This window comes from Microdochium trichocladiopsis (assembly GCF_020744255.1).
Source record: "Microdochium trichocladiopsis strain MPI-CAGE-CH-0230 chromosome Unknown B0I36scaffold_1, whole genome shotgun sequence".
Taxonomy (NCBI): domain Eukaryota; kingdom Fungi; phylum Ascomycota; class Sordariomycetes; order Xylariales; family Microdochiaceae; genus Microdochium; species Microdochium trichocladiopsis.
This window is the reverse complement of record NW_025763544.1, coordinates 5,357,935-5,369,641: the sequence shown is the minus strand read 5'-3', so window position 1 is coordinate 5,369,641 and position 11,707 is coordinate 5,357,935. Positions and strand designations below refer to the sequence as shown.

Below are 11,707 nucleotides of genomic sequence, written 5' to 3'. Positions count from 1 at the left end.
GCCTGGGCTACGTGCTTGCGCTAAGCAGCTGCGACCCCAAAACGCAGGTGCAACCCTGCCCCTGATCATCCGGGGTCCAGAGTCCGCCAAAGTGTCCTCAATCCGGCCCACTTGCGGCAAGCTCCCAGAGGCAGAGCCGCCAGCCATCACCAGTCGCAGGTCGACCTCCAGCTTCCACTCTCCCTTGCTTTCTCCAAGCTGCTTCCCGCACGTGCGCGCCCTCTCATCATTCCAATTCCTCTCCCGCCCGCTGTATCTTTACATTTCTTGTGCTCTGCCTTCTCTCCCCTCCCACAATGCGTTTCTCCCTGTCGCTCGCGGCCGCCGGGCTCGCGAGTGTCGCCCAGGCGCAATTCCTCGTGAGCGACCTGAGCTTTGGACACACCGGCAGGTTCGCACATGACCCGCGTCTGGCAGCTCCCTCCACCCCTGGACAAGCTCGCTAACACTTGGCATTACCAATACAGACTCGAGGTCGGGCGAGCCATACCGAACTTCGCCATTGCAGGCACACCAGAAACCCCCCAGGTCCTGTCAAACAAGGTCATCCTGACCCCACCAGCTCCAGGCAAGGCGCGAGGATCGATCTGGGCCAACAACCCCAACAAGTATGCCACATGGGTGGCCGATGTCGACTTCAGAGTTGGAGGCCCTGAGCGGGGCGGCGGCAACCTGAACATCTGGCTTGCTCGCAGCGGCAGCCAAGAAATCGGGCAGTCGAGCATATACACCATCAACAAGTTTGATGGTCTGGCTCTTGTTCTGGACCAGCACAGCGGCTCGGGTGGTATGATTCGGGGCTTCCTCAACGACGGCACTATCGACTTCAACACCCAGCCAAACATTGACAGCCTCGCCTTCGGTCACTGCAACTACGCTTACCGCAACCTGGGTCGCCCGTCTCAGATAAAGTTCCGCCAGACTCCCGACAACTTCAGGGTCGAGATCGACGGTCGTCTGTGCTTCGAGAGCAACAAGATTAGCATCCCCCCGGGGTACAGCTTCGGTATTACCGCTGCGTCGGCGGACCTCCCAGACTCGCACGAGGTTTTCAAGATGGTTGTCATGACTGAAAACCTTTCTGCCACCGTCGAGGGGTCACCACCCATGAAGGCCCGGGCTCCTGAGAGCAATTCTGGCCAGGCCAGCTCACAGAACACCAACAACAATAACGGCGACCCGAACGAGATGGCCGACGTCGATGCGGCGAGCATCAAAAGCTCCGAGGCCCAGTTCCGTGACCTGCACAACCGTCTGCAGGGCATCAACCACCAGATGGGCAGCATTTTCCGCCAGATCTCGAGCGTCAACAACATGAACTCGAACCGCCACGAGGAGATGCAGGGCATCTTGAACGAGGTGCAGGCCGTGCTTGGCAGGCTCAACCGCCTAGACGCGCTGGAGCAGAAGCTCGATGCCCTGTCACGCGACATGAGCGACATGCGCCGTGATCTCAAGAACAAGATCCACGACTCCGAAATGTCCGTCAAGAGCGCCATGGGTGGACAGCACGGCAACATGCTCGAGCACGTGGCCACACAGACAGCGCCGCGTCACGGCAAGCTCATCTTTGTCATTGTCGCCAGCCAGTTTGTCATTGTCGGCGCCTACATCTACTACGAGCGCAAGAAGCTTTCACCCAAGAAGTACCTGTGAGTCTGAAAGAAAGGGCCTATTGCGTGGTGATATGATAGGGTAGTCTTGTACGAAGGCACGTGGCATGGTGTGGACGGCGGCTTGAAAATAAATGGATGGGGGGTTCAGAGACATTCGCGATGTTTAGCGTGGATATTGCCAATGGACACACCTGTGGTTTTAACGACGATCATGTTTATAGTGCGAGCGAAAATATTGCTGTTTGCTTTCTTGGATATCACTTTCAACTTTTTCTGCATAGAACTCAGTCTCCTTGCTGCTGATCGAGCAGTGTATTTCAACGGACCCCATGACGAACAAGAACTCATGACTGTAGAAAGAAGATCTCATCTCCCTCCCGCGACGTGAATGCTCTAGCCTCTAAAAACTTAGAATCTAAAAGCACATCTCCGAAAAAAAGTCTCTCTGAACAATCCCCATTGTCCCAGCTCCGCCCTTACAAAAACGCAAGGAAGCTCAGTACTTTGGCGCGGTCGACAGGTTCTCATATCCGTCTTTTGTCACGAGGATGCAGTCTTCGATGCGCACGCCGCCCACGGGCGCGTACTTGTTCAGGACGTCGACGTCAATGTACTTCCTGTGCTCTTCCTTGGACAAGAAGTAGCCATCGATGTACGGCCTGCAGAAGTAAATGCCAGGCTCGATGGTGACGATCATGTTTGGCCGCAGGACGCCTAGCGGGATGCCCGCGTCGTCGTCCTCTTCCGGGGTTCTTGAAGATGGCGCCTTTGATGACGGCGAGGGCGAGGGCGAGAGTCGGGAAGCGGCGCGGGTGCCGGCGCCTCCGGCGGTCGTGCTGTTGTCGTCCGAGTCGTCGTGGTAGTTCATCGACGCCTGCTTGATCATGGCGCGCAGCGTCTGCGGGCCGACAGGCCGGCGCTTGCCCCAGAGGTTCTCGCCTGCGGGGCGCAAGAGGTCGCGGGACAGGACGTCGTGCACGTCGAGGCCGACGTGGTGGCCCAGGCCATGCGGGAAGAAGGCCGCCGCCGTGCCGTTCTTGAAGATCTCGGCCGCGGTGCCGCCGCGCAGGATGCCGAGCGCCAGGAGGCCCTTGACGGCGACGAGCGTTGCGTGCAGCTGCAGGTCGCGGTACACGACGCCCGGCTTCACGCGCTCGATGCACTCCTCCTGCATGCTCTTCACGATCGAGTATATCGCGGCAGCGTCGGTGGTGAACTTCCCCTCCCGGCCCAGGGGCAGCGTGCGGGTGATGTCGCTAGTATAGCACTCCCACTCTGCGCCTGCGTCGACGACGATGGTCTGCCGACCCGCAAGCGGCTCATTGTTGGCGTCGTAGTGTAGCGTCGAGGCGTTGACGCCAGAACCCGCGATGATGCCGTACGACTGGGCGTGAGAGTTTTCCGCAGTACAAGAGGCCAGGAACGCCGCTTCAACTTGGCACTCGTTGGTATAGCCCGAAATGGCCTCGGCGATGCGCTTGTGCGCCCTGGATGAGATGGCGTTGGCTTTGCGGATCGCCGCGACTTCATACTCTGTTTTGATGACACGCGCTCGGTCCATGGCGGGCTGCAGGCTCGTCGTGTCAATCTCGATGCGAGGCTTGACCTGCTCAAAGCCATCAAACTTGGGGAGCTGTGTCGCGTGCAGGACGTAGAGTGAGCGGACGCTGGCCAGTCTCGAAGCCAGATACTTGGGAAGCTCGCTGATATACTTCACATCATGGACGTCATACTTGGTGAGACACTGCTCTGGGGTCGGGCTGTTGCCAAAGTACAATATCGTCGCTGGCGGCGTATACGGAATCCAGAGCGTGAGCTTGTCGGCCGACAAGTCGTATGTCACGGCGCAACCTGGGAAGTTGGCGCCTGTGATGTAGTAGAAGCTTGTGAAGCCATCAGCATGAGATTTACATGGACCAAATTCAACAATAGATGCTCGACTCACTATCGTCGTTGCCGAAAAGGAGGGCCCATGTCTGCATCCTCGTAACTGAGCTCAACTTGTCCGGGCAGAAAGACGATGCCATAGTCGACACCGAGCTGCTCAGCAACTTTCCGCGCGTGCCACTTTGCTATAAGCCGGTCAGCTGTGCTCACCAGACGTTCAGATCACTCATCTACCCATGAACAAAGCTAAACCTCGGTGGGTTCCCAGTCATCTTATAAACGATAAAGGCAGCCAGGCTTACGTACCAGGATACTTCTGGTCCTTCTCGACCTTGTCCTCAGCCGGCGCATCGACCTCAATCGAGCTGCTCACCACCGCGTTAGAAGGCAAAACCACTCCCAGGCTTCCGCCATCGAATTAGCGTAGTCATGCTTGGTGGACATACAGCGCGTCAAACTCGTCCTCTAGCACGATCCGGTGATTCACGAGTGTGGACTCCATCATCATTGCGGCCCTCTTGAACAACGTCCGCGGAGGCTGTAGAGGTCAATAGGGTCTCGTCGACGGAGCGATACCCAACGCGCGGGCTGTTCTTCCGTGGAAGCTACGATCGTGGCCCACGAGATGAGATGATGCGGTTTGGCACGAGTGCTTGACCGACTCGCAATCCGGATCCGCACTTGGGCGGTCTGAGGGGAAAGATAAGCAGATCGCCCGGGCTCACGTCGCAGCGGTAACTCTGGGCACGGGCGGCAGACAGTAGACAGAAAGAAGCTCGACAAGGATGTGGTGTTCGTGATGCTGCGAGGTGCTGATGGGATTTTATTCAGGAAGAGGCCGACTCTTGCCAGCGCGAGAGACCGACTGTAGTCAGCGCATTGTTGTCATTCATGCGGAGACCCTTGTCATGCGGGGAAAAGCGCGCGTGGTGTTGGATAGCGGATGCATCTGCCGAATCAAGAGCTAGTGCACTGTCTGTCCACAGTCATTCGTCCACCGCAGCATGGGCAGCATCTGCAGGGCTTTAGCGGAGCATGACTGGGCTGGTTCTGGTGAAGAGTGATATTTCGTATCTCGTCATATGGACGGCATCGGCTCATCCATGTCTATCAAAGTCGCAGGACGATGTTGTACACTAGTGTCCAGATGCACCCCAAGTTTTCCGGGCTGATGAGGGCCGGCGACCTCAAGGGTCGGGGGCTGCTCTCACCGTAGTCTTTTGTAGAGCGTGCCTTTTGAACCAGAACCAGGACGCCTGCCTCCCATGCATGCAAGACTTGAAACCTTGCTCAGGGTAAAACAAAAAACAAAAAGCAGACACATCACGCTGAATTATCGTGCTCTAGCCAGCAAATATCAAGAACAAGCCCACGGGTCAGTGACGCACTGCCCATATGATTCGCGCCATACGACTCCAGGGTATCATAACAATCATCTTTCTTAGTCCGCTGCGTGCTGTGGCCAGAGCCCATGCCAAGGTGTATTTGCCAGCAGGTCGTCTGGATCGCGTGGCTGTCGCCGAGGTCTGCGGCGCGCTGACGACGTCTGCGAAGGAGGGCGCATCATTGGCGCGGGGTTCTGGGTGGGATGCGGTCGAGGGACGTGCATCTGCTGTACTGGCAGCATCGGGTCGTTGTACATTTGTGTCGCAAAGTCAAACGCAGGCTGAGCTGCGGCCTGCATCATGTAAGGCGGCAACGGGCCCATGAGCTGGCCCTCAATATTATCGTAGAGGTTCGGCACGTAGAATTGCGAGGGGCCCTGGTGCGGTATGCTCGCGGCCCCGTGGTGGAAAGCCGCACGGGGGTCCGCAAAGTCAAGTCTCGCTTGGCTGGGATAGGCCATCGGGTCGCCAGAAGAGAAGAGCATGTTGTCGAGCCGGTGCATCGGATTCGGCATGGCGCCCATTGGCTGCTGGAGATTCAGGTACCCGGATTGACGTATCGCGGCGATGTGTTCGGGGGAAAGACCGGCTGGGCCCAATGATGATAAATCGAATTCAGATCCGAAGGAGGACTCGTTGAAGTCCGGCGCCCCAAACATTGGACTGTCGAAGCCAAGCCCTTGTGACGAAGCTGCCATACTTTCGCTCGTGCCAATAGCCGGGGTCATTGACGAGGAGCCAGCCTTTGGCAGTATTGCTGGACCTGCCACGCTTCGGGGACCCTGACCCGCCTGGAGTGAATGGGACGCAGTCGATATGATATCGGATGTTTGAGCCTCGGCGGCAGATCGTTTCTTCGATACTGTTTTCGACTTGATCTTCTTGAGGCTTTCCGGCAGCTGTTCAAAGAGAACCTGTGGCGAGGGTTAGTCATCACATCAATTAATGGTAGAGCGAACACATACACCCAAGGCGTCAGATATACGATCAGCAGCCATGCTCCTACGAGCCAAACTGCTGATCATATCTTTGCCTGCTGCAGCATCGGCAAGGTAGTCCTTGGCTTCGGGTTTGTCTTGGTTTTCAAGGACATAGTAGATGAGGGTGATGATGGCGAAAAACTCTGTGAAGAGCGTAAACCAATACGGTCCGACCAGGGACACTTGCGACCTCATCTCGATACCCAAGTGGATGATATTGCGCGCTACACTGATGCCAGCCGCGCCACAGTCATAAGCGCGTTTCACATCTTTATCGGCTGCCACCTTGGGCGAGACGTAATGCAGGAATGGCCTGTATAACACCATCTGTACATGGGCAAATGCAAAGCGCAAGAGGTTGCGAACACTGCGATAGAATGGTCAGCTGAATGAGTAGACGGTTTGGAAACAAGGCCTCCCTATGCAGGCACGCCATGTAGCCCAAGGGGGTTTTCGGGTTGCGTGGGTGGTTGAGACGTACCGGATAACTTCAGGGGGGCCATCCGAACTGGGCCTCCATGTTAACGGAAGCTGCTCATTCCATTGCTGTAAAGCTTCTTCCATCTCCCTCACTTTGGAATAGCTGATCATGAAAGACGCATGTGATGCTTTCTCCGCGGATCCGACCACTGACCCAGCTCTGACAGGGTATATGTTCTTGACAATCTTGGCAAGAATGTCCATGAGCTTTACATGGGCGTTGAAAGCCTCAAAAAATGACGGGGTGCCGGGAGGCGGCTCCAGGATACCGGTTACTGTGATGTATTCGTCGTTGACCGTGATAGGCAGGGGCTGATCAATGTCGTCTTCGTTCAAGAGGAGGGGAAAGCCTAGCAGCGCCGAGATGTATGTGTCCATTTGCCTGCACACATAAAAGACCCGTTTTCTTGTTTCGATCTCGATCGGTCCGAAACTTGCGTCACCAATGTCCCGATGCAGACCCATCCGCAAAGCCGAGCGGAGCGCTATCCCCACGAAGCCGTAGCATGTGCTGAGATTCGAGATAGCCTGGACAAACAGAATCATGAAAAGGAGAGCTTGCAACGAAGTCAAGTCTCGACATTCGGTAATGTCCTGCAGAAGCGCTCGCGCTGATGTATGGTACTTGAGCCTGCGGGGAGAATTAGTAATTGTACGATTGGAAATAGGACTGCAAGGGAGTATATTTCTTGTGCTTACCCCTCATCCATTGCCGCTTGATATGGCATGGCGCCGGCGGAGATCTTATCCGGAACATTGTACATACAACCTACCGCCATGACAGAATATGCTAACGCAAGGCTGCGATGATCTTCCACATCGAACGTGTCCGGGTGCTTGGCGTAGATATTATCAAGCATTTCGTAGAATGTCGGAATATGCACAATACGCAGGAGGCATGTTGCGTTGTTGAGAGACTCGGCACACAGCGCGAGCGCCGTCGCCTTGGGTGGTAAATCGTACATGTTTGGTAGGCTGCTGGATCCCGCCCATGGTGAGCTCGCCACTGAGCGAGGTGAGTCGAGATGTGATACTCCGTCTGGTCGGATGTTTCGGGGCATGTTCGGCATCTTGTGCTCACGACCCAGGACGTTGCGGAAGTGATCCTTCATACGCCGGAAGAATACCGAGCCAGAAGCACTCCCGTGGAAGTCATTTTCGCCCTTTTCGCCCAGCTCCAATTGGCCAACGGAGTCAATCATGGAGCTCAATTGGCCGCCCTCTTTGTTTGAGGCTATCGAAGGCGCATATTTCTTTATCGCGGCGGCCTGCAGTCTAGACTGCTCACGCATCCGAAACTCTTGCTGAACGGCAGGATCCAGAGATGGATCATTGAGATCGACATCAGGAATGAAGCGACGCAGTAGCGTCTCGGCGCGGTTGAGCTTGTTCTCCAAGGCCTCTATATATTGTGGTGCAGGATTTCGCCGCCGGTTTGAAGGCTTGTCATAAGTACATTCTGCACGAGGAGGTCAGCGACAGGGCCCGGTGACAACTCAGGACGGGACAAGTTACCATAGCTGTACACCTGGCAATGCGTGCATGGTTGCTTGCCGTTGCACTTGATTTTTTTCCGTCGGCATTCATCACAGGCCTGTAATCAACAGAACGTTAGTCTATCGGGAGGAAAACCATGAGGCCAAAGGGTTCCACGAACCCGCGTCACTCTGCGCCTCTTCTGTAGGGGCACTGCAGTGGTTTCGCCCGAGTTTGTGCCGTTTGCCTGTGAGGCTGATGTCGAGGGGCCGTCCTCATCCTGCGCAAAACTGTCGTCGTCGCTTTCCGATAGATCGACCTCTGGCGTCTCGGTCGGTTCGACCTTGGCCGAGACAGCAGTAGCAGCAGCAGCAGTAGTGGTCTTGGCATTGGCGGACGACTGCGTCGTGGCTTGCGAAGGGGGTGCCATCTTCGCAGTGGGTGGAGGCGCGACGGCCTCGCTTGTCCCCACGGCAGGTTGGACACCCGGCGGCCGCCGTCCTTGGTCGAGTATTTCAAGTGTTGAGGAAAATGGAGGCGCGTGCTCGTTGCATCTTGAGATAATGCCCGAAACACCAGCCGACTTGCAGTCGTTCGGACCCAGTGGTTGGCAGCAGGCGTGGAGTCGCGATGGGTTGTCTTGGAGTCGCTGGGGCTGGGTCGCCGAGGGGGCCAGCTATCGCCGTGCCGGAACAGGCAATGGCGGAGACGAGCGCGACAGCGGCGGAGGCCCAATGCTGTCCAGGACCAGCTGACGAAGGAGTGCTGCGCAAGGGCGAATTGATGGCGGCGTGAGGGTGCAGAGGCGAGGCCCGGCGGCTGGCGGACAAGAGGTGGGCGGGCACGACGCGGGCTGCTGGCGTGTTGCGATGAAAGACGGAGGTTTGGCTTGGGTGGTTGACGTGGGACAGGGACGTTTTGGGCGCTGCAGGGAAGGAGGAAGCAGCCGCCCGAGAAGGGGCAGACGGCGTAGCGCAGGGCCGGGCCCGGGATTACGTAGAGCAGCACACCAGTGAGCACGCCTCAAGGCGCCAGGCGGTTAGTGCCAGTGGGTTCGCGAAGGGTGAGATGGCGGGACGGAGAAAAGAGTGGGCAGAGACACAAGAGCGAGGCACAGAGGCTCTCTGGGCTGCAGCAGTCACAAAGACAAGTCAGTGCTCGTGCCCAGGCATGGAACGGCGGTGGCTCCAGAGCACTCTCTACCAAGTCAATCGAGCCATGCGACGGCGTCCATGGTCGAGGGCAAGAATTCTTCTGTTGATCCAGCCCTAATTAGAAGAGGACTTGTTCGTGACACCAGTTCTCGAGTCACGGCCTGGGATTGGGTCGATTGGGCGGCGTGCCTGTCAATTGGGTTGGGGGACGATGGGATGCCCACTTCCTGGGCTGGCCCTGTCGCCAGGCGGAGCGTTCGCACATGCACATCTCAAATGCCCGTCCGTCCATCTATCAGGCTCCGCTGCCGTGCGACACGCGGGCCCGGACCCTGTCGCGGTCACCAATCTTTACGGATGCGCAAGTGAGTCCATGTTTTTGAGCAGGATAATGGGCGTAGGCAGCATGGATGCAACTGCGAAAAAGCCCTCGCTGACTTCAGTCATCAGGGAGGGCCGCACGCACGCCTGCGCTAGGACCAGAAGAGCTTCGTGAGTCCGACCAACAAGACAACCTTAAATGCACAGTGCTCCGTCTCCAGACTTGGTACTGGCGTGCATGTCGAATCTCGCCTGGGAGAGTAACACCCGGCCAGTGGGGAAGATCACGGAGAGGACCTCGAACATTTGTGCCGCTACAGGCAGCTGGTAAGCATGCCGACTCCACCAAACTCCACCGCGCAGCACAGCTCGCATCTCAAGAGCCTGCCGGCTCGCCGCGATGCGGGTGTAGAGGGCAGACCAGTGGGCTGTCCGAACGGGTGCCCGGCCGTGAGAACCTGCATCCGCCGTGGAACTAGTGCCCAGCCAGGGCACACGGGCGGGGAGGCCCCAGGGGTCGGTTTCGCCGCACCTTTGAAGACTCGGCAGCCCGGCACATGGCTGCTCCAGCCACCGCCCGACGCTCGACGGGAAGGCGGCAAGCCAGCAGGGAGCAAGACAGCATGCGGAGGAGCCAAGATTCCGCCCGGCGCTCGATGAGGTCCAGTGGTTCTGGCCGTTGCCCAGACCGTCGGCCTTATCCACATCGTTGGGCGTGCCTTGTCCCTCCGGTCAGGCAGATCTCGAAGACGTTGGCAGTTGAGTCCGCATCTGAGTTTCGAGAAACGCTGTGGGTGAAGTCGACCCCGGTCGGGGCTGAGCCTATGGGCGCTCATCACAGCAGCCACTTCGGCTCGATGTGGCTTTCTGGGCTCTGCTTGCCAAGGGAAAACGGCGCGTGGTGCTTTCGAGGTGTACCGATTGTGACGTACTCAGGAGCATACGAGACCAACAAGATAGGGAAATCTCGCCTTCACTTCGACGCAAAACCCCAGGGTTTTCGCAGCTGTGCGGCAAAGTCCGTCTTTACGTATCTGTCTTGTAATAGCACAAGTGCTTCTTGTTCCCTGTTTGCCTCTTGCGCTGGTGTATCGTGATAGTATAGGCCCTTGCGAAACCTGCAATTAGCAGCTTCGAGGAGATACAAGTGATTGCGTGGTTTGCTGAACGGGCATGCAAAAGTGGCCCTAGAGGCTCGTATCCACGTGAGTCAATCAAGCTTATTCTACGAGAGACTAGCTGGCAATGAGCGGACGGCAAGCCGCGACTCAATGACGAATGCTGCCAGCCCAGCCTCATCGCGGGTGGCGCAAGCATTGGTGGTGGTTGACATTCTGTAGATAAGTCAACTTGTTCCCGGTGCCAGGCTCGCAGGGCCAGGCCGGCTAAGATGCCGCGATGTACCTTAAGTGATATATGGTTAATACCGGGCAGCCCGCGCGGAGCCTCAAGTGGCAATGCGTGCAGCTCAGCTGAGCCACCACAGTGCACACTTGTCTGAGGCGCTGCTGGTCCATGACTCGTGCTGCTGCATGATACACGGGTACGGCGGCCATCCTGTCGCCTCGGCTGCTATGGTGACATCGCTGTGTGGACTGATGAATAAAGTTTGAACATGACATTTCTGTAGAATTCAGAGTTGGCGAAGCTGTCGCCTGCTGTGAACAAGCACGGCTGAAAGGCGATCCGTTTCGAGGGCAGCCGGGGTAGCCCAGAACACAGGCGAGTCGAGTCATGCCAGGATACGTCTGAGAATTTGCAGCACGGCACTGTTTTTCTGATCGACAAGATCGTATAGTATGGTGCACATCAGCGATCCCCAGTTTGCTGCGCAACACTGTGAGGCTGGGTTGGCAGTGGCAGATGCGAGGCTGCCCCAGCACGAGGTTGGAGCCGCAATACAGACAGGCATATGCCGACGTTCCGTTCACGAGAGGCCTCCGCAGAGTTCTGAGGTCGTTTGCTGTTGACGAGCACTTGCTCGCAGGCACAATGGACGAGTTGCTGGTGAATGTCATCGCTGGCGTTGAGTGCCGAGCGGCGCCAAGACTCCGGGGTCCTGTCGAGTCCAGCACAGGAACATGAGAACATTCCTGTGCCTGCTGGGACGGGCTGAACCGCATGGTTCGCTCAATCCCTCACGAGTTGTTGATGGGACTGAAGTGTGCGCTGCCCCAGGTCATGCTGGGTGGGTTCCAGCGGTCCCGGGGCTCTGTTCTGCCAGCACTGTGGTTTGTCCTCGGAAAAGCGGCACTTAGTGGCTTGGCATGCCAAGACCCTGGGCACCCGCGACAAGTCCAACCTAGAACTTTCCAAGTCTTCCAAGACAACATCGTCGTCTTATCATACCACGTTGTGGCCAGACCGAGCAGGAAGGTTGCACCTTGAAATTGACCAGTACAGGGCGT

General features: G+C 57.2%; 3 protein-coding genes across 3 annotated transcripts; 1 reads left to right on the top strand and 2 right to left on the bottom strand.

Moving 5' to 3' along the window:
* Positions 1-296: 296 nt before the first annotated feature.
* Positions 297-1,656, top strand: B0I36DRAFT_371574 (concanavalin A-like lectin/glucanase domain-containing protein; the record flags this gene model as incomplete). Its single annotated transcript, XM_046160024.1, has 2 exons — positions 297-391; positions 468-1,656. 2 exons carry the CDS (start codon positions 297-299, stop codon positions 1,654-1,656), a joined length of 1,284 nt encoding a protein of 427 aa, XP_046019375.1.
* A 456-nt stretch (positions 1,657-2,112) lies between these two features.
* Positions 2,113-4,011, bottom strand: B0I36DRAFT_358501 (peptidase M24, structural domain-containing protein; the record flags this gene model as incomplete). Its single annotated transcript, XM_046157979.1, has 4 exons — positions 2,113-3,499; positions 3,562-3,688; positions 3,810-3,868; positions 3,950-4,011. The coding sequence occupies 4 exons, from the start codon at positions 4,009-4,011 to the stop codon at positions 2,113-2,115; spliced, it is 1,635 nt and encodes a 544-aa protein (XP_046019374.1).
* Positions 4,012-4,477: 466 nt separating this feature from the next.
* Positions 4,478-8,354, bottom strand: B0I36DRAFT_21895 (fungal-specific transcription factor domain-containing protein). Its single transcript, XM_046149003.1, has 6 exons — positions 8,006-8,354; positions 7,864-7,942; positions 7,048-7,807; positions 6,350-6,979; positions 5,854-6,235; positions 4,478-5,802 (listed from the first exon to the last, which is right to left on the bottom strand). Exons 1-6 carry the CDS (start codon positions 8,252-8,254, stop codon positions 4,945-4,947), a joined length of 2,958 nt encoding a protein of 985 aa, XP_046019373.1. The 5' UTR covers positions 8,255-8,354; the 3' UTR covers positions 4,478-4,944.
* Between the last annotated feature and the right edge of the window lie 3,353 nt (positions 8,355-11,707).

Coding starts and splice junctions, on each gene's coding strand:
- B0I36DRAFT_21895 (XM_046149003.1), bottom strand. CDS start 8,254: ATGGCACCCCCTTCGCAAGCCACGACGCAGTCGTCCGCCAATGCCAAG. Junction 6,236..6,349: donor GGCCCCCCTGAAGTTATCCG/GTACGTCTCAAC, acceptor ATTCTATCGCAG/TGTTCGCAACCTCTTGCGCT. Junction 5,803..5,853: donor GTATATCTGACGCCTTGGGT/GTATGTGTTCGC, acceptor CCCTCGCCACAG/GTTCTCTTTGAACAGCTGCC.